Raw genomic sequence first — 22,814 nt, 5'->3', positions numbered from 1 at the left:
AAGCCTGCTGCCAAGTGTGCCTTGTTGAATTGACCAACTGTGAGCAATACAAGGTACAAAACTGAGTTAAAATGCTTTGTGTCTTGAGTAGATAGATGCCTCAACTGTGTTAAAAAGAATAGAAAGTGCACGGGGCAATGCCTATTTCGGAATGTCTACATTGTACAAGACTGCGCAATGTGGAAGGAGATACTGCAGTTAGTCATATTCACCACTGTCATCTTGAGGAGGCTCCAACCAGATTGTCAGTGTCCAGGGAATTTGGCGGAATCACAAGCCAAGGGATACAGTAAACTGTTGCCTCTTAAAAAGACAGGACTTATATTGCAACTGTTGCCACTGTTAAAAAACATACTCTCAATGAGACCCTCTGTAATCATATGCTCGGTGCCCCATGTAAGAATGTAACCAATAAGCCTTTGCCTTGTAAAACTGTTGTAACCATCAAGCTTGTTGACAATGTGATGCCAGGAAATATTTTTGTTGCAACATTCCATCTGTGTCTAACTACTTTCCTTCTACCATCCTAGAGTGTGGAGCCACATATTCCACACAAAGCCAAAAACATTCATAAGGTCTGAAGTCTATTAACCCCTTACAAGCCTCCTCTTTACTGCTCCACTGACCTGGGCACACACCTGAAGAACTCCACTCTGGCACCAAAGCTGCGTTCATCTGTGCATTTTTTTTTCATTGGATTTGCTTTGTTTCCTAACTTTATTTTATTTTTTGTCAGTAAGCATGTGGAGGTATGACTGCCCCATTTTTGTCTTGCATATAAACTGCCCATCTTTCCAAGGCTGCACTGAATTGGAGGAACATATACTGTAGCTGGATCATTTTAGAGTAGAGTCCCATCTAAAAGAAGCCACCTTTTTGAGGTGGATGGGCACAAATGATTTTGATCAAAAGTGCCTTCTAATTTTTTATATAGTGATTGTGGCATTAGCAAAAAATGTATCCATATATCCAGTGTTTGAATAGTGCTTTTGCATCTTGTGTTTACTTAATTGTTTAATGGTTGGCTATGGAAAACTTTACATTTTTATATGTACTCTCCATGCACTAGGACCAGGAAGCAGTAGAATGGAGGGAGGCCATATGTACATCCAAACACAATCACGCAATGCCAGTGACAAATCTTACCACTTTCACCATGTTTCGGGCAGTCGGCGTAACACTCCTTCTGTATCCATTTAAAATGGAAAGAATATGTTGCTGCACGTCGGGGCTATCAGTGGATATACCGGCCAGTGGATTGGCCGCTGCCTGAAAAAGCACAAAAATAGAAGTTAAAATTCTTTCTGGGCCCAGCAATATGAAGAGGTTGGGAGCATGAGAAGTACAAACAGGAAGTAACCTCAAACTCCATGAGACTTTCTCAGCATATTAATTGGCAAATTATACATTTTAGCTGTTTAATTGCCGATTATAATCCTATAATTTACTGGCTTGCTACGTGTTAGTCCTTGATTATAAAAATGAGTGTAGCAATTACTGTCTGACAGGTTATCCACAGCTGTATCATTTATGGCTGAAGATCAGAAAATATTAAGCTCATGTGTCATTAGTCATCGACCCCTTCTAAAACATATTCCGTTAACTCTCCGTCTCAGAAAAGTGATAACACTACCTAGTTCCTTTGATGGTTTGCCAAGAACTCGACAATAAGTCAACAAGATATGACTTGAGCCATGGTGTTAGTGACATTTTCCAGCATTATTTATTATAGTGACATTTTCTGCTTACTGGTCAATATCAAGGGTGTACAGACCACAGACAGACGTCCTTATAATAAAAGACGAGTTGACAAAGATTTGGGACGGAATTAAAGAATTAGAAAACACAGTGAACTCCCTGGAGCAAGAAGTGAAAATATTAAAAGAGGAGAACTCTATAGTAAAAATAGATTATAACCACCTGGAAAAAAAAACAGTGGATTTAGAAGATAGGTCAAGAAGATGTAATGTACGAATCATTGGTTTAATAGAATCCTTGAATGACAAAGATCTAGCAAAGATCTAGCAAGAACGATACAATTTATAATTTTTGATAATTTTGGGAAGGAACATTTTTCACCATTATTTCTAGTTAAATCCCTGGTGGTAAATTTACTCCGGGGAGGTCGCCAAGGACTGTGATTATCAAGAGGCCAGCCGTGTGTGATAGAGATATGATCTTGAGGCGAGCACGGAATTCCCCTCCAATTTTGTATATTGGGTGTAAACTCCTTTTTTTTCCTGATTTCTCCAAAGAAGTTCAAGAGGTGGGCCTCATGGATGCTTGGGAGTACCTATTCCAAGGAAAAAGAGCTTACTCCTGTTTTAGTAAATCTGGAAGCTCCATGTCTAGAATTGACCTGGCCTTGGTAAATAAGGGATATTTGAGTTGTATTAAACGGATGAAATATGAGACCAGATCTGTATCTGATCATGTTCCCGTTTTAATAGAGCTATGTATGGTTAGGAATAATCTTAGACTAAAACCCCCATTTAGACTGAATCCCCACTGGATATTAATAATTGATAATCATAACCAGATAGAAAATGAGATTACTTCCTTTTGGGATAAAAATATTATTTCAGCTAAATCTCAATGTCTGGGATGCCTTTAAGGCAGTTATGCAAGGGATTTTTATTAGTACAATTTCTAATCTAACTAAACACTATGAAAGCAAGGAGAAAGTACTAGAGGAAGCAACTGTGGCTGGAATGGCTGGATACACTAAATTAAAAACAGAGGAAGCTAGAGAGATTATGCAAAGAACAAGTCAGGCCTTCTCTGCCTACTCTTGGATAAAGCACAACAGAGCTTATTCTTTAGAGGACAAAAATATTTTTGTCCTCTAATAGTATTCGTGCCTCAGATGGGACCATTAATGAAGATCAGGAGGGAATAACAGAAATATTTATAAACTATTTTTGTGAATTATATAAATCAGAGACTGTGATATTTTTATATAGCAAGTTATTACGGACGTGGCGATACCTAATATGTATACTTTATTTATTTATATAAGTTTTACACAATATTATCATTTTTAAAAACAAAAAAATCATGTTTTAGTGTCTCCATATTCTGAGAGCCTTATTTTTATCAGTTTTTGGGTGATTATTTTAGGTAGGGTTTCATTTTTTTGCGGGATGAGATGACGGTTTGATTGGTACTATTTTGGGGTGCATATGACTTTTTGATCACTTGCTATTACACTTTTTGGAATGTAAGGTGACATAAAAATGGTTTATTTAGCACAGTTTTTATTTTTTATTTTTTACAGTGTTCATCTGAGGGGTTAGGTCATATGATATGTTTATAGAGCCGGTCGATACGAATTAGGCGATACCTAATATGTATACTTTTTTAATCTATGTAAGTTTTACACAATAACAGCTTTTTAAAAAAAAAAAAAAATGATGTTTTAGTGTCTCCATATTCTGAGCCATAGTTTTTTTTTTTTCGGGGGGGGTGATTGTCTCAGGTAGGGGCTAATTTTTTTGCATACGCCTTTTTGATCGATTGCTGTTGTACTTTTTGTGATTTAAGGTGCAGAAACTGAAGGATGATGGGGAGGGGCGGATCTGCAGATGCCACCTCCTTTGAGGAACACCAAGAAGAGAATATCCTCATAATCCGCAAGTAGGCTCTCTTAGTAGAGTCTGCTCTTGAATAAGACAGCATTCTCAGTACCGACTCTGAAAGCCCTTCTATTCTGGGAAGGGAATGATCAACCTCCAGGCTGTCAGGCTGAACCTGTGCAGATCTGAGCAGAGGTGAGTGCCCCACGACACCAGGGTCTGCTGAGGGGGAAGCCTCCAAAATTGCCCTTAACTAATTTGGGTGAGCTGGGTAAACCAGGATCTCTTCGGCCAAAACGGTATGATGGCTATCATCGAGTCCTGATCCTGACGGATTTTAATCAATACCCTCGGAATCGTGGAAAATGGAGGGAAGATGTAAGCCAGCCTGAACCTCCAGGATATTGACAGAGCATTTATCGCCAGGGGGTTGTCCTCCCTGTAAAGGGAGCAAAACCTCTCCACCTTGGCGTTGATCCTTGTTGCCATAAGATCCATCTCTGGCATCCCCCACTTGAGGACTATCTGCTTGAATATCTCCGGATGTAATGACCAATCCACTGTTGGAGTCATCATACAGTCCAGATCAAAAGTTTAAGACCACTTGAAAAATGGCAAAAAAATCATATTTAGCATGGCTGGATCTTAACAAGGTTCCAAGTAGAGCTTCAACATGCAGTAAGAAGAAATGGGAGCGAGACAAAACATTTTTTGAGCATTCAATTTAATGAAAACAACAAATAAACTGCAACAGGCTGTTTTTCAGCTGATCAAAAGTTTAGGACCACACCTCTCAAAAAAACGAAACCCCCCAAAACAGAAATCCAACTTCCAAACATGAACTCAGTAATGAGTAGCTCCACCGTTATTGTTTATCACTTCCAAAATTCGTATCGGCATGCTTGATGCAAGCGTTTCCATGAGTGGGAACATTTCTCCAAGTGGTGAAGACGGCCGCACGAAGGCTATCTACTGTCTGGAACTGTTGTCCATTTTTGTAAACTTCCCTTGCCATCCATCCCCAAAGGTTCTCAATTGGATTTAGATCAAGGGAACATGCAGGATGGGCCAAAAGAGTGATGTTATTCTCCTGGAAAAAGTCCCTTGTCCTGTGGGCATTATGTACTGTAGCGTTGTCCTGTTGAAAAACCCAGTCGTTACCACACAGATGAGGGCCCTCCGTCATGAGGAACGCTCTCTGCAACATCTGGGCATAGCCAGCGGTCGTTTGATGCCCCTGCACTTCCTGAAGCTCCATTGTTCCACTGAAGAAAAAAGCACCCCAGACCATTATGGCGACCCCTCCACTGTGGCACGTAGAAAACATCTCAGGTGGGATCTGCTTGTCATGCCAGTAACGTTGGAAACCATCAGGACCATCAAGGTTAAATTTTTTCTCATCAGAGAATAAAACTTTATTCCACCTTTGAATGTCCCATGTTTGGTGCTCTCTTGCAAAGTCCAAATGAGCAATTCTGTGGCGTTCAAGGAGACGAGGTCTTTGAAGAGGTTTTTTGTTTTTGAAGCCCTTCAGTCTCAGATGTCGTCTGATGGTTACGGGGCTGCAGTCAGCACCAGTAAGGGCCTTAATTTGGGTCGAGGATCGTCCAGTGTCTTGACGGACAGCCAATTGGATCCTCCGGCTCAGTGCTGATGACATTTTTTGGGGTCTTCCACTTGACTTTTTTGTTCTATAACCCTCAGGATCATTTAAGAAATTCCAAATGACTGTCTCACTGCGTCCCACCTCAGCAGCGATGGCGCTGTGAGAGACCTGTGCTTAGGCAGTTCAACAACCCGACCACGTTCAAAAAGGGAGAGTTTTTTTGCTTTTGCCATCACAACGTTTGACTACCTGACAGGAAATGACCATGAATATACATCTTTGCACAGATTTGGCCTTTTAAAGGCATGTGGTCCTAAAATTTTGATTAGCTGAAAAACAGCCTGTTTCAGTTTATTTGTTGTTTTCATTAAATTGAATGCTCAAAAAAAATTTACTACTTGGAACCTTGTTAAGATCCAGCCATGCTAAATATGATTTTTTGCCATTTTTCAAGTGGTCTTAAACTTTTGATCAGGACTGTATCATATTGAGGGAGCCTCAAATGTGGATCGCAGATAAGTGAGAAAGGTTCAACTCTGCCCAATCCAGAATCACCGCGATCTCTTATAAGAGGGGAAGTGATCTTGTGCCTCCCTGTTTGTTGATGTAAAGTACCGCAGTCATATTGTCTGACTGGACTTTCACCGCTTTTCCCTGGATCTGAGGGACAAAGTGAAGGAGGGCTAGCCAGATTGCTCGAATCTCGCGGAGATTGGATGAGAGGAGCCGCTCCTGAGGAGACCAGGATCCATGCACTGGATAGTCGTCGAGGTGAGCGCCCCAGCCTACTTTCAACCAACAAACTTGTATGTCCTTCAGGAGGTGGCCACACTCTATTTATTTGCATGTAAGATTCAGGGGTCTCTAGGACCAAAGTGTGACTTTTTAACACCTCACTGACTAATTAATTATATAAAACATACATTTTATTAGTTCATCTTAAAACAGATATGCTATCTGCATAGATAACACAGGTCCATTCACAATAGGTGATATCACAGCTTTTCTGCTCCCTCCTGATCTCTGCACAGGTCACAGGGCATGCCTAAAAAACTCTCCTATAGAAGGTCATGGGGCCCCCTCCTGACCATTGTGCCTGTGGCCCATGGTGGCTGCTGTAAAGCATATCTCTAAATGCTGATAACAGCAGTTCAGGCAAGATGGCCCCCCTATAATCATGTTCAGGAAATAGAAGCAAAAAAATCTACAATCAAAAAACTGAAAATGCTCTTAAAAAATAGATTACTTTGTGTCGCCACTGGCTACTGTTCAAAATATTACTCACCCCGTAATTGCATTTATCGTAGGACGGAGGGATTTCCCTTCCTCTGTCTAATTGTTCAGATATTGTGGTCACTATTGACTGCGGCTTTTAAGAGGTTAATCTGCGAAGATCTTAAATCCGAGTGCCTGCTGTAGAATACAGTGCCAGCCCCTGAGATAAAGAACTGCTGGATATAACAGGATGTTTAGCAGTCGTACAAGGAGAGTGTAGAATATGTGTCAGAGAACATAATGCATGTAATTTTGCTATAGACTTCCCTGCATCTTGGTTGGGGTAATAAACTTCAGGGCCCTTATCATATTAAAGAGGCAGACTGGCCATTTGTTAGAGCACTGCACCCCACTGAAATTACTGTAGAAATACAGGTGCAGAGAGAGTGAGAAAGGTTCCAACCCTTTGCATAGTTTGGAACATTGCATGTGTTATCTGAAGGGGGACTTTTTACTGTCTACATATCCTATATATATATAGCTTTAGAAAAGCCATCTATTCAAAATGTATCATAAGAACTGTGTGTCATGGTTCCCCCTCTATATGGCAGCAGCATCTGGTTGCCGGGGGAACCAGGAATGCAGCCCGGCCCTCACTGACATCGGAGCTCCGGGTCAATTAGGAAGCATTCCGGGGCTAAATAACAGCAGAGCACATGGGCGGCAGCTTCACCTGGAGTACAGGCACGCCAGGTGAGCTGTCTTTATTTCGCTATGAAGGCTAGCAGCTGCAGTGCGCCACTGCTGGTGAATTTTTCGTCCTCTGGCTCCTCCTACTGTTCATTGTGATTGTTGTAGACTTCTCTGGATTTTGATTTCTGGATTAGACTTGTGAATATGGTTTTGGTTTCAGGCATCATATTTGATCTTCTGGGTCAAAGGTCGATCGTAAGTTGATTTGTTCAAAACTTTGTTTGAATGCTGTACGGAGATCCGTCTCTGTACAGCATTCAAATATATGGGCTCTCGTGAAGAAATTTGGTATCACCAAAGTCTTGTGGGACTTCGGTGAATAACTTCGGACTTAAATTTTTTAACTTATAAACCATTTTAAAACTTGGATCCAAAGTCAGCTTCCATACTGATGTACCAGCCAGTACCAAAGCCAACTTCGGATTCAAGTTTTAAAATGGTTTTCAAGCAATAGAATCGATGGTCGAAGTTATTCACGGAAGTCTTGCAAGACTTCAGGGATAATGTGTCATGGAACCATGAACCAGACGTACAACAAGAGATAAGTGGAAAATAAGAAGGTTTTATTGAAGAGCATGCCGTAAGCAAAGTCCGAACGGATGGCTAAACCGAAGCAGGGTCTTGCGGAGACAGAGGTCAGGAACCAGAAGGGTAGTCAGACGAAGCCAGGAACAGGAACCAACGGGGTAGTCAGACGAAGCCGGAATCAGGAACCAACGGGGTAGTCAGACGAAGCCGGAATCAGGAACCAACGGGGTAGTCAGACGAGGCCAGGATCAGGAACCAGAAGCAGCAGCAGTCTTGGAAGCATGTGAACACAGGAGGACCAAGCAAGGAACTGAAGCCACAGACCTCCTATATATATGAGCTGGGCATCCAGCTCCTCCCAGTGGGAAGGAGGAGCCGCAGGGTGGGAGGCTACAAGAAAACCCAGAAACCAAGATGGCCGCCAGCACATGTCAAACGAAGGGAACTGCAAGGAGGTAAGACCATGACAGTACCTCCCCCTCAAGGGCCCCTCCTCCGCGGAGTAAGGAACGGTTTCTGAGGGAAGCGTGCGTGGAAGGCTCGGAGCAAGACAGGAGCATGGACATCTGCGGAGGGAACCCAGGAACGCTCCTCTGGACCATAACCACGCCAATGGACCAAAAACTGCACCCGGCCGCGGACCAGGCGTGAGTCCAGGATATTGCTCACCTCATACTCCTCACGATTGCCCACTTGGACCGGACGAGGCCGAGGAATCGAGGAAGTGAAACGATTACACACCAGTGGCTTCAACAGGGAGACATGAAACACGTTGGAGATCCGCATGCCAGGAGGAAGCGCAAGGGCATAGGCTACCGGGTTTACCCTGCGAAGCACTCGGAAGGGACCAACAAAGCGAGGCGCCAGCTTGGGAGTGGGCACTCGAAGGTTGAGGTTGCGGGTGGACAACCATACGCGGTCTCCGACCTGGTAGGAAGGAGCGGGCGCTCGTCTGCGATCAGCCTGGAGTTTCTGGCGCTGCGCAGAGACCTCAAGGGACCTCTGGATCTGTACCCAAGAAGCACGTAGGACGGAAAGGTGATCCTCCACAGCCGGAATATCCTGGGGAGAGAATACCTCCGGTAACACGGCAGGTTGGAACCCATAATTGGCCATGAAGGGAGACGTCCCAGAGGAAGAGTTCACCGCCGTGTTCCTGGCAAACTCAGCCCAAGGCAGGAGGTCAACCCAATTGTCTTGGTGATCGGAGACATAGCAACGAAGGAATTGCTCCAAGGCCTGATTGGATCGTTCTGCGGCCCCATTGGACTGAGGGTGGTAGGCCGAGGAGAAAGAGAGATGAATCCCCAACTGGGAGCAAAAGGCGCGCCAGAACCTGGACACAAACTGACTCCCCCGATCCGACACAATCTCCTTGGGCAAACCGTGCAACCGGAAGACCTCCCTGGCAAAAATCGAGGCCAACTCTTGTGCAGAGGGTAACTTCTTGAGAGGAACACAGTGGCACATTTTGGAAAACCGATCCACAATCATGAGAATGACCGTATGGCCTCGGGATGCAGGGAGGTCCACAATGAAATCCATCCCCAGGTGTGACCATGGACGCTCCCCGGTGGCTATGGGTTGCAAAAGGCCCAACGGAAGGTGCCGAGGGGACTTACTCTGGGCACAAACGGAGCATGCCGCTACATATGCGGCGATGTCGGAACGTAGAGAAGGCCACCAGAACAGACGTGAAACTGCCCAGGACAGCTGATTCTTTCCAGGGTGCCCCGCGGCCTTGGAGTTATGGTAGGTTCGCAACAACCGAGTGCGCAACTCCTCAGGCACAAAACATCTGCCGTTGGGTCTCCCAGAGGGAGCACCAGATTGAGCCGCCAAAATCTGCTCACCCAGAGGAGAAGTCAGGCTGGTGCGAATAGCGGCCAGGATCTGATTCGGGGGTATGACCGTAGTCGGAATCGACTCCTCCCCGGACAGCTCGGAGTACTGCCGTGATAAGGCATCCGCTCTGATGTTCTTGGAGCCGGGTAGGTAGGAGACCACGTAATTAAAACGTGACAAGAACAGAGCCCATCTGGCCTGACGTGGTGTCAATCTCTTGGCCTCAGAGAGGTAGGTCAGATTCTTGTGGTCCGTCAGGATGAGAACCGGAACCACCGAGCCCTCGAGCAAGTGCCTCCATTCTTTAAGGGCCTGCACGATGGCCAATAACTCCCTGTCACCAATCTGATAGTTGCACTCCGCGGAAGACAGTTTCCGGGAGTAAAACCCACAAGGAAGCAGAGGACCCTCTGGTGTTCTACGCTGAGACAGGAGGGCGCCTACTCCCGTCTCAGACGCGTCCACCTCGAGGACAAAAGGCAACCCAGGGTTGGGATGCGACAGAATCGGAGCCGACACAAAGGCGGACTTTAGAGCCTCAAAAGCTCGGATGGCCTCGAGCGGCCAGACCTGAGGATTACTGCCCTTCCTGGTCAGATCCGTGAGAGGCTTGGCTAGCATGGAAAAGTCCCTGATGAACTTCCGATAATAATTGGCGAAGCCCAAAAAGCGCTGCAGGGCACGAAGCCCACTGGGCTGGGGCCACTGTAAGACAGCCGAAACCTTCTCAGGATCCATGGAGAACCCCTCAGCGGAAATGATGTAACCTAAGAAGGTTACCTGGGATCGGTGAAATTCGCATTTCTCAAGCTTACCGAACAGCTTGTTCTCTCGTAAGCGTTGCAACACTCGTCTGACATCCAGAATGTGGGCCTCCATGGATGCAGAATATACCAAGATGTCATCCAAATAGACCACCACACACTGCTGCAACAGGTCACGGAAAACATTGTTGATGAATTCCTGGAAGACTGCGGGCGCATTGCACAACCCAAAGGGCATAACCAAGGATTCATAATGACCGGTCCTGGTGTTAAACGCGGTCTTCCACTCATCGCCCGCCTTGATCCTTACCAGGTTATATGCCGCCCTCAGGTCGAGTTTGGTAAAGACCGTGGCCCCTTTGAGGCGATCGAACAGCTCGGAAATCAAGGGTATCGGGTAAGCGTTCTTGATCGTGATGCGATTGAGACCCCTGTAATCGATGCAAGGCCTCAACTCGCCGCCCTTCTTTTTCACAAAGAAAAATCCAGCCCCTGCCGGGGACGAGGATTTGCGAATGTGTCCGCGTGAAAGCGCCTCCCTCACGTACTCCTCCATGGCCTCATTCTCCGCTACCGACAGTGGATAGACTTTGCCACGAGGAGGAACGGCACCGGATTGTAACTCTATGGCACAATCGTATGGGCGGTGCGGAGGTAGGGCAACCGCGCGCACCTTATCGAATACATCCCGGTACTCTTCGTATTCGGGAGGCAACAGAGAGTCCGAGGAAGTACACAGCAACTTGACAGGCCCATGGATGCAACTAGCCCCACACTGCGGTGACCACGAGAGGATCTCGACCGATCTCCAATCGAAAGTCGGATTATGCTTCTGGAGCCAGGGGTACCCCAAGACCACCGAGTAGTGTGGAGACGAAATAACCTGGAGACAGATCGACTCTCTGTGAACGGCACCAATGGCTATCCCCACTGGAAGGGTCTCATGAGTCACGTGTGGCGGCAGAAGGGGTCTGCCGTCTATCGCCTCAAGAGCCAGTGGGGAACCTCGAGGCTGCAGAGGAATGGAATTGGCGGCAACGAACACTCTATCAATGAACAAACCACCAGCACCAGAGTCCACCAACGCCTGGGTCGTCACCGAGCCCCCGACCCAGGAGAGGACAACCGTGATCAGTGGTTTGTCAACACGGGAAACCGGGGACGAGGAGACTCCACCCAAGATCTGCCCCCGACAGGACCTCAGGTGCGAGCGTTCTCCCGGACGGTTCGGACATGCCAACCGAAAATGCCCACCGAGACCACAGTACATGCATCGGCCCTCGCGTCTCCGGAGTACCCTCTCCCCCTCAGACAGGCGAGCAAACCCCCGCTGCATGGGTTCACCCCCAGACAAGTCATCCCCAGGAGGCGTGGGAGGAGAGGGAGGCACGGGTGGGACAGCAAACGTAGGCGCCAATCTGTTAGGAGACCTCCGCAGGCTCTCCTTAAAGGAAGGTCTCTCCCTGAGTCTGGTGTCAATCAAAATCAGGAAAGAAATAAGAGACTCGAGCTCCACTGGTAGGTCCTTAGCTGCAACCTCATCCTTCAAGGCATCCGAGAGACCATGAGAGAAAGCAGCGACCAGAGCCTCATTATTCCAGCCCACCTCTGCTGCCAGGGTACGAAACTCAATGGCATATTCAGCTACGGATCGTGAACCCTGTCTGATGGACATAAGGAGCTTCGCAGCAGAGGCAGCACGAGCCGGCACATCGAATACCTTCCGAAGAGAAGCAACAAAACCGGAAAACTCGGCAACCACCGGATTGTTGTTCTCCCATAAAGGGCTGGCCCAGGCCAAGGCCTTGTCCGAGAGCAGCGAGATCAAGAAGCCCACCCTTGATCTCTCAGTAGGAAAGGCATGTGGCAGCAACTCGAAGTAAATGCCCACCTGGTTAAGGAAACCTCGGCACTGAGTTGGCTCTCCCCCAAAGCGCTGTGGAAGGGGGGCAGAACCGGTCATACCCTGAAACACCACAGGCGCAGCAAGAGGTGTCAGGGTAGACTCTGGCGCAACAACCGGAGCGGCAGTAGGAGCGGGCCCAGGAGCGACAACCGACCCATCGGCAACGGAAGCTAAATGAGCCGTGCGTTCAAGCAGGGTTTGCAACGCCACAGCGAACCAACCCAACAGGTGATCCTGCTGATCAAGTCTGGCAACCAGCGTAGGTAGCGAGGGTGGCCCTGTACCGTCAGAATTCATGGCTTGGTCCTAATGTCATGGAACCATGAACCAGACGTACAACAAGAGATAAGTGGAAAATAAGAAGGTTTTATTGAAGAGCAAGCCGTAAGCAAAGTCCGAACGGATGGCTAAACCGAAGCAGGGTCTTGCGGAGACAGAGGTCAGGAACCAGAAGGGTAGTCAGACGAAGCCAGGAACAGGAACCAACGGGGTAGTCAGACGAAGCCGGAATCAGGAACCAACGGGGTAGTCAGACGAAGCCGGAATCAGGAACCAACGGGGTAGTCAGACGAGGCCAGGATCAGGAACCAGAAGCAGCAGCAGTCTTGGAAGCATGTGAACACAGGAGGACCAAGCAAGGAACTGAAGCCACAGACCTCCTATATATATGAGCTGGGCATCCAGCTCCTCCCAGTGGGAAGGAGGAGCCGCAGGGTGGGAGGCTACAAGAAAACCCAGAAACCAAGATGGCCGCCAGCACATGTCAAACGAAGGGAACAGCAAGGAGGTAAGACCATGACATAATGAATTTGAACTTGCCGGAGCCCATACTTTTTAAGGCTGTACAGAGACTGATTTCTGCACAGCAACAAAATGAAGTTTTAAACAAATTGACATTGGATCTATGATCCGAAGCTGAATTCGCTCAACACTAGTGACGATAGTCATTATCCTGACACTGTGCCTATCTCTGCTATCAGGTGTACATGTGAACTGCTAAAGGTGGTAGTAAATAGTGATGAGCAGCAGGTGCCATATTCAATTTCGTTGAAATTCGTTTTATATTCGTCGAAATCGAATATTCGTCATTATTCTAGTTATCGCGATTAATATGCGATTTAAATAATCGCGTATTGCGATTTTTACTTAAGGACTTCGTTTTAGCTACCTATTCGTCAACTTCGCTAATTCTAGCAATCATATAGGAAAGTTTACTATAGAGACAGCTAAGTTTAATTCGCTATGCGACTATATTACTTTGCTTTTTTTTTATAAATAGAATAATTATAATAATTATCAGGTATTACAATTATTCTATTTATTTTTAAAAAAAAACAAAGTAATATAATCGCATAGCGAATTAAACTTAGCTGTCTCTATAGTAAACTTTCCTATATGATTGCTAGAATTAGCGAAGTTGACAAATAGGTAGCTAAAACGAAGATGCAGAATACTTCGTTATCTTCATTTTATGGAATATAATGAATATATTCGTCATATTCGCTAATTCTACCAAGCCAACCATAGTAAACCAGGTCCAAGTTGAAATCGCCATGCGATTAAAATAACGAAGTAATCGCATGGCGATTTCAGCTTTAGCACTGCTATATTACATATTAGGCTAGAATTAACGAATATGGAATATAGCAGTGTTAAGTTGAAATCGCAATTTGATTATAACTTGAAATAATCGAATTGCGATTTTAACGTAATTCTCAAATCCGACAGTACATTCTAGTATATGGAGACGTTCCCATGGTGATGGGGACGCTCCATGAGCACGGAAGTTGGCAGAAGCGGCAACGGGCACTGACTGGAGGAGCCAGGAATCCAAAGGACAGGTAAGAACAATTTTAGGGAAGTGGGAAAGAAAAAATATAACCATTAAAAAAAAAAATAATAATAATTCTAAATATTGAATATATAGCACTATATTCGAAATATACTCGCGAATTAGCGAAGTGCCGATATTCGCAAAAAATGTTGATATTCGTAGTAAACCAGTTCATTGGTTATCTCTAAAACCAGCCTCTTCATTGCATAAACCAACATCTGCATTGCCAAGGCATTATACTTCTCCACCTCTGCCTTCACCTTACACCCCAAATAACACCAGCATGGTTCCTAAAACCAGGGTGTGCCCAAGGAAAAAGACAGGGTGCACCCTTCCCTTGACTGCATGGCCCTGGGAGAACCATAGTAAGGACCACCACCATGAATACCATTACTCATATTCTCACAACCACTACTACTCTCATTCTTAAGCTGCCCTCTTCCAGGCTCGCTGAAAATGTAATAAAGTGGGGAAAAAAATACAACTACATTCCTGTATATATTTGTAAGGCGCACATACCTGATTCTGGACCACATGGACCATAAGCAAGGCTGATAAGCAAAGTGCAGAAATCCACATGTCTTCCTGTAATAGATAGTTATGTCTATTAGGTATCATTTATCTTCACCTTCTAAATATCTTTTACTCACAAAAAATCCAGATAAATCTTAAAGAAGCTCTCCACTTATGAAAATCCTTTGACAAGATGAACACAAAGGTTTCTCGTGTTAGAACCTCCAGTGGTCAGCTGCAATATGTGGGGAAACTTGGCAGTAAGCATTCAGTTTCCCTGTAGCTCCCCCAAATTAATACTTCTGAACGTAATACCCAACTCTATTAACACAGAATTCCTTGATATGGCATAAACTGAAAAACTCTTTTAAAGGGGTTATCCAGTAATTTACTACAATGCCCAATCCTCATGATAGGTCACCAATATCAGATCAGTGGGGGGTCCAGCACCCAGGACACCCGCCTATCAGCTTCTTTAGGGCCGTGTTCTCTTCCTAGGCCATATGAAGTCACCATACATCGGTCACATGGCCGAATTGCAGCTCAGCCCCATTCAAGTCAATGGGGCTGAACTGCAAAACGAAGTACAGCTGCCATACAATGTACAGCACTGTGCTTAGTAAGCAGGGCCGCCATCAGAGGGGTACAGCCAATACCCCAGTAAGGCGCCCAGACCCTGGGGGGGGGCCCGGCCATTTCCCCCCCCCCCCATTTGTCAGTGACTTGAGTTGAACTTTATTGCATCGCTAGAGGGGGGCAATTGATTATTCCTTTAGTGATGTCTGGTTCATGAACGAATCGTTCATTTGAATCGATTCAGTTCACTGAACCGGAGGAGTCGATTCCTCTGACTGAGCTGATCCGAGTGAAACCGCTCAGTCTGACCTAGCACACAATAGCAGAGCCGCTGGCAGCAGGGAGGGGAGGGGCTCGGGAGGCGTGTAATCTGATCCTAGAGTGGAAGCTGCTTCTGCCAGCCCCTCCCCTCCTCGCCCACCAACCAATCAGAGCTGAGGCAAGACAAGCACTAGCAGCTCTGAGTCTGAGTCACACAAGTACAGGGAGTCTAAGAAAGAATCGGATGAGTCACAGGTTAAAAGAATCTAAAGATCCCACTGCAAGCAGTGTTTTGGTGTCCGCCTCCAGAGCGGAATGGAGGTGGAACGGAGCCAAACGGATGCATTCTGAACGGATCCTTATCCATTCTGAATGCATTGGGGCAAAACTGATCTGTTTGGGGCCGCTTGTGAGATCCCTGAAACAGATCCCACAAGCGGACCCAGAAACGGCAGTGTGAAAGTAGCCTATGCTGCATACTGAGCTGAGCTATTTCAAAGGCTCCAAATTATTTATTTTCATATTGATCCTTATGTTGTCTACTTGGCTAGGCAGCTCTATGTTGTGTGGTCTTTGCTCGGGGGTAAAATGCAAAGCTGTTTTCTGGATTATCCCACAGGGCCAGGATCCTCCATCACTTATTGTTATTAACCCCTCCCTTGCCAGCCCACCCAGCCCTATTTAGCTTTGTGTTCTGCTTTGAACAAAATGTTTAGGCCATGAAGGGGTTAATTAAGTGTTGGAGGGGGTGGGGGGTATTATTATGCATATTGTGTTTGGGATCCATTTAACAAGTTTGACCAGTTGGGTTTGAGAGTGGTTGAGTGTCATCCACAGATCCCCCATAAAAGTGTCATCCACAGATCCCCCATAACATTGTGTCATCCACAGATCCCCCATAACAGTGTGCCATCCACAGATCCCCCATAACAGTGTGTCATCCACAGATCCCCATAACAGTGTTCGTTATTCACAGATCCCCCATAACAGTGTGTCATCCACTGATCCCCCATAACAGTGTTCGTTATTCACAGATCCCCCATAACAGTGTGTCATCCACAAATCCCCCATAACAGTGTTCGTCATCCACAGATCCCCCATAACAGTGTGTCCTCCACAGATCCCCCATAACAGTGTCCTCCACAGATCCCCCATAACAGTGTCATCCACAGATTCCCCATAACAGTGTGTCATCCACAGATTCCCCATAACAGTGTGTCATCCACAGATCCCCATAATAGTGTGTCATCCACAGATTCCCCCATAACAGTGTGTCATCCACAGATCCCCATAACAGTGTCATCCACAGATCCCCATAACAGTGTTTGTCATCCACAGATTCCTCATAACAGTGTGTCATCCACAGATTCCTCATAACAGTGTGTCATCCACAGATCCCCCATAACAGTGTCCTCCACAGATCCCCCATAACAGTGTCATCCACAGATTCCCCATAACAGTGTGTCATCCACAGATTCCCCATAACAGTGTGTCATCCACAGATCCCCATAACAGTGTGTCATCCACAGATTCCCCCATAACAGTGTGTCATCCACAGATCCCCATAACAGTGTAATCCACAGATCCCCATAACAGTGTTTTTCATCCACAGATTCCTCATAACAGTGTGTCATCCACAGATTCCTCATAACAGTGTGTCATCCACAGATCCCCATAACAGTGTGTCATCCACAGATCCCCCATAACAGTGTGTCATCCACAGATCCCCCATAACAGTGTGTCATCCACAGATCCCCCATAACAGTGTGTCATCCACAGATCCCCCATAACAGTGTGTCATCCACAGATCCCCCATAACAGTGTGTCATCCACAGATCCCCCGTAACAGTGTTCGTCATCCACAGATTCCTCATAACAGTGTGTCATCCACAGATTCCCCCCATAACAGTGTCATCCACAGATTCCACATAACAGTGTCATCCACAGATCCCCATAACAGTATTCCTCATCCACATATTCCCCCCATAACAGTGTGTCATCCACATATTCCCCCCATAACAGTAAGTCCTCCACAGATTCCCCCCATAACAGTAGGTCATCCACATATTCCCCCCATAACATTAAGTCCTCCACAGATTCCCCCCATAACATTGTAACAGTAAACCTTGTGCTTTTAAGGTGTTTTTTCTTAAATGTGCCAGGGGAAGATTGCTAGGGCAGATTAGCACAGGTAGTGTAGTTAGTGTTAGTGTAGGGTCCTGCTTAAAAGAGTCTACCTTGTCGTGGTAGCAGGCTTCATATTATTTGGTCAAAAATTAATTCCTTACTGAAATCACAGATTATCACTTTTTACTGTCTTTGTAGTTGTAAAAAAATAATTAAATTGGGGGTAGGTCCTTGGGGGTGGAGGGGAGGTGGAGTCAGGACGGATTCTAAATCGGCGGGATAGGAGGGGGGGCCCAGGCCTTGAGCTGTGTAAGGGGCCCCAAAATTTCTGATGGCAGCCCTGTTAGTAAGCTGCCGGGAGCCTGTCTGGTGAACGGCTCCCTGAAGCAGCTGATTGGCAGGGGTGATAGGACTTTGACCCTTACCAATTTGATCCTGAGAATAAGTAGTCATTAGCAATTTCTGGATAACCCCTTTAACACTCACACTCACCAATATAAATGTGGTGGATAACATGTCTGCTTGGTAGCTCTGTGACTGTGGCAGGATTCGCTTCTGCACTTATCTGGTACCTTCTGCTGTATATGGACAAACTAGCTGAGGAGAAATAGGCTTCTCCTAGGCACTGGACTTCTCACAGATGGATTCTCAGGGAATGCTTTCTTACTGGAACTCTGGAGTTTGTCTGTAGTTTTTGCTTTAATCATCCAGCAGAGCTGAAGGTTCTCAGACTGGGTACATGGCCAAGTCTCAGCCAAGAAGGGGTTCTCCTGGACACTAACACATAGCCTTCCCCTAGCAGGGGGGACGCGACACTAACTCTAACCTCCTTTTCCACCCATGCTGCAGGATGTGGGACCAGCCCACCTCTCCACAGAGGGGAAGCTAAGCTGGAATAAACCATTCCAGCTTAGATACACTAATCTGTAGCTTGTATTTGCCAATGGGTTGCTGCCATCTACTGGTAACCAGGCGAATTACATGAATAATTGCATTTAATATGGTTTTGTATGCACATTCGTGGAAGACATAATGTAAATTATATCTTATGACATTATAAAGGCTCTTAGAAGATAGTAGTGGGGTAGAGGAGTGTAGTAACACAACTGTGGGGTGTTACACAATCACTGATACCCAACACTGATCAATATACTTACATGAAATACGCCTAATGCAGTGGTCTCTAATCTGTGACCATTCCCTCTGTGTTTTTTAATTTCATAATAGTTGGGGAGCCACAGGTTGGGGCTATGTTTTAGTGGTCTGGTCGGGGTTTGTATAAGGGATCTGATATAGGGTGTGACACAGTGAGAGATTTGGTCTGGTAAAACAGGTATTTTCCTCTCAGCATGTGCTGCTGGGCTGATTTACAGCCAGGTGAGGTCAAATACCGGATTTTAAATGCCGGTCCGGGTTTTGTCAGCACCTGGCTGTCCTTAACCGGCTCTGGACCGCCTAACGCAGATGTGCAGTCCGGAGGCGGCAGCCCTGCGCAGAGTGACGCATATACGCGTCATCTCGCGAGGGCCGAGATTTCCTGTAAACGCGCGCACACAGGCGCGCACGCTCACAGGAACAGAAGGTAAGCGAGGGGATCTCCAGCCTGCCAGCGGCGATCGCTCGCTGGCAGGCTGGAGATGTGATTTTTTTAACCCCTAACAGGTATATTAGACGCTGTTTTGATAACAGCGTCTAATATACCTGCTACCTGGTCCTCTGGTGGTCCCTTTTGTTTGGATCAACCACCAGAGGACACAGGCAGCTCTGTAATAAGTAGCACCGAGCACCACACTACACTATACCCCCCCTGTCACTTATTAACCCCTTATGAACCCCTGATCACCCATGATCACCCCATATAGACTCCCTGATCACCCCCTGTCATTGATCACCCCCTTGTCATTGATTAACCCCCTGTAAGGCTCCGTTCAGACGTCCGTATGATTTTTACGGATCCACGGATACATGGATCGGATCCGCAAAACGCATATGGACGTCTGAATGGAGCCTTACAGGGGGGTGATCAATGACAGGCGGGTGATCACCCATATAGATTCCCTGATCACCCCCTGTCATTGATCACCCCCCTGTCATTGATCACCCCTCTGTAAGGCTCCATTCAGATGTCCGTATGATTTTTACGGATCCACGGATACATGGATCGGATCCGCAAAACACATACGGACGTCTGAATGGAGCCTTACAGGGGGGTGATCAATGACAGGCGGGTGATCACCCATATAGATTCCCTGATCACCCCCTGTCATTGATCACCCCTCTGTAAGGCTCCATTCAGATGTCCGTATGATTTTTACGGATACATGGATCGGATCCGCAAAACACATACGGACGTCTGAATGGAGCCTTACAGGGGGGTGATCAATGACAGGCGGGTGATCACCCATATAGATGCCCTGATCACCCCCCTGTCATTGATCACCCCCCTGTCATTGATCACCCCCCTGTAAGGCTCCATTCAGATGTCCGTATGATTTTTACAGATCCACGGATACATGGATCGGATCCGCAAAACACATACGGACGTCTGAATGGAGCCTTACAGGGGGGTGATCAATGACAGGCGGGTGATCACCCATATAGATTCCCTGATCACCCCCTGTCATTGATCACCCCCCTGTCATTGATCACCCCTCTGTAAGGCTCCATTCAGATGTCCGTATGTTTTTTACGGATCCACGGATACATGGATCGGATCCGCAAAACGCATACGGACGTCTGAATGGATCCTTACAGGGGGGTGATTAATGACAGGCGGGTGATCACCCATATAGATTCCCTGATCACCCCCAGTCATTGATCACCACCCTGTCATTGATCACCCCTCTGTAAGGCTCCATTCAGATGTCCATATGATTTTTACAGATCCACGGATACATGGATCGGATCCGCAAAACACATACGGACGTCTGAATGGAGCCTTACAGGGGGGTGATCAATGACAGGCGAGTGATCACCCATATAGATTCCCTGATCACCCCCCTGTCATTGATCACCCCCCTGTCATTGATCACCCCCTGTAAGGCTCCATTTAGATGTCCGTATGATTTTTACAGATCCACGGATACATGGATCGGATCCGCAAAACACATACGGACGTCTGAATGGAGCCTTACAGGGGGGTGATCAATGACAGGCGGGTGATCACCCATATAGATTCCCTGATCACCCCCTGTCATCGATCACCCCCCTGTCATTGATCACCCCTCTGTAAGGCTCCATTCAGATGTCCGTATGATTTTCACGGATCCACGGATACATGGATCGGATCCGCAAAACGCATACGGACGTCTGAATGGAGCCTTATAGGGGGGTGATTAATGACAGGCGGGTGATCACCCATATAGATTCCCTTATCACCCCCCGTCATTGATCACCCCCCTGTCATTGATCACCCCTCTGTAAGGCTCCATTCAGATGTCCGTATGATTTTTACGGATCCACGGATACATGGATCGGATCCGCAAAACACATACGGACGTCTGAATGGAGCCTTACAGGGGGGTGATCAATGACAGGCGGGTGATCACCCATATAGATTCCCTGATCACCCCCTGTCATTGATCACCCCCCTGTAAGGCTCCATTCAGATGTCCGTATGATTTTTACAGATCCACGGATACATGGATCGGATCCGCAAAACACATACGGACGTCTGAATGGAGCCTTACAGGGGGGTGATCAATGACAAGGAGGTGATCACGCATATAGACTCCCTGATCACCCCCCTGTCATTGATCACCCCCCTGTAAGGCTCCATTCAGACATTTTTTTTGGCCCAAGTTAGCGGACATTTTTTTTTTTTTTTTCTTACAAAGTCTCATATTCCACTAACTTGTGTGAAAAAATAAAATCTCACATGAACTCACCATACCCCTCACGGAATCCAAATGCGTAAATTTTTTTAGACATTTATATTCCAGACTTCTTCTCACGCTTTAGGGCCCCTAAAATGCCAGGGCAGTATAAATACCCCACATGTGACCCCATTTTGGAAAGAAGACACCCCAAGGTATTCCGTGAGGGGCATATTGAGTCCATGAAAGATTGAAATTTTTGTCCCAAGTTAGCGGAAAGGGAGACTTTGTGAGAAAAAAAAAAACAATTTCCGCTAACTTGTGCCAAAAAAATAAAAAAATACTATGAACTCGCCATGCCCCTCATTGAATACCTTGGGGTGTCTTCTTTCCAAAATGGGGTCACATGTGGGGTATTTATACTGCCCTGGCTTTTTAGGGGCCCGAAAGCGTGAGAAGAAGTCTGGGATCCAAATGTCTAAAAATGCCCTCTTAAAAGGAATTTGGGCCGCTTTGCGCATTTAGGCTGAAAAAAAGTGACACACATCTGGTATCGCCATACTCAGGAGAAGTTGGGCAATGTGTTTTGGGGTGTCATTTTACATGACATGTAGAACAATAAATTTAGCGAAAAATTTATATATGGATGTCTTTTTTTTTGCAAAATTTTACAGCTGAAAATGAAAAATGTCATTTTTTTGCAAAAAAATTGTTACATTTCGATTAATAACAAAAAAAGTAAAAATGTCAGCAGCAATGAAATACCACCAAATGAAAGCTCTATTAGTGAGAAGAAAAAGAGGTAAAATTCATTTGGGTGGTAAGTTGCATGACCGAGCGATAAACAGTGAAAGTAGTGTAGTGCAGAAGTGTAAAAAGTGGCCTGGTCATTAAGGGGGTTTCAGCTAGCGGGGTTGAAGTGGTTAAATAGGCAGCCGGGCTCAGAAGCCATGTCTCTGTGTTGGGATCTGGGAGCCTTGTGCCCGGATGAAGGCTTGCTACCTGTTTGGCATGAAAACAGGTTGGTGCTGCTATCAGCAAGGACTCTTTGAGGAAGAATTGATGCATGGTGTGAATTACCACCAACACTGCAAGGCGACTTTTTTTTTATATGACTGTTTGTTTTGTCACTTGACTAAAGTGTAAATAAAACACTGAACACTGAACTTGACTAAAGTGTAAATAAAACACTGAACACTGAGCGAGATCCCACAGGAGCCTTGGCTCTATTTTAAAGGTCTGATCTGGGATATGATTTGATTTAGGGATCAGCTCTCGGTTCTGATTAGTTTATGGGCTTTGTGGTCTGAATTTATTTAGGGATCTGCTCTATGATCTGAATTATTTTAGGGATCTGACCTGGGGTTAAAATTATTTTAGGAGTCTTGATTTGGGTCTAACATTTAATTAATTCAAAGTGTTGAATCAATTGTATAGTCTGATTTCTGGGGTTTTAATACACTTTTATGATAATGTCTGTATAACAACACAGTAAG

General features: G+C 46.0%; 1 protein-coding gene across 1 annotated transcript in view; it reads right to left on the bottom strand.

Moving 5' to 3' along the window:
• Positions 1 to 22,814, bottom strand: part of LOC122935730 (cysteine-rich venom protein pseudechetoxin-like) — a 169,726-nt gene that overhangs the window by 39,756 nt on the left and 107,156 nt on the right. Inside the window, exons 2-3 of the mRNA XM_044291594.1 lie at positions 14,546 to 14,611; positions 1,147 to 1,269 (exon numbers count right to left, since the gene is read on the bottom strand). Of these exons, the coding sequence (XP_044147529.1) occupies positions 1,147 to 1,269; positions 14,546 to 14,605 (183 nt within the window). The 5' untranslated portion in view covers positions 14,606 to 14,611. The remainder of the gene's footprint in view (positions 1 to 1,146; positions 1,270 to 14,545; positions 14,612 to 22,814) is intronic.

The sequence above is a fragment of the Bufo gargarizans genome, chromosome 4 (assembly GCF_014858855.1).
Source record: "Bufo gargarizans isolate SCDJY-AF-19 chromosome 4, ASM1485885v1, whole genome shotgun sequence".
NCBI classification, from domain to species: domain Eukaryota; kingdom Metazoa; phylum Chordata; class Amphibia; order Anura; family Bufonidae; genus Bufo; species Bufo gargarizans.
The sequence above is the reverse complement of the archived record's forward strand: the minus strand, read 5'-3'. Positions and strand labels throughout refer to the sequence as shown.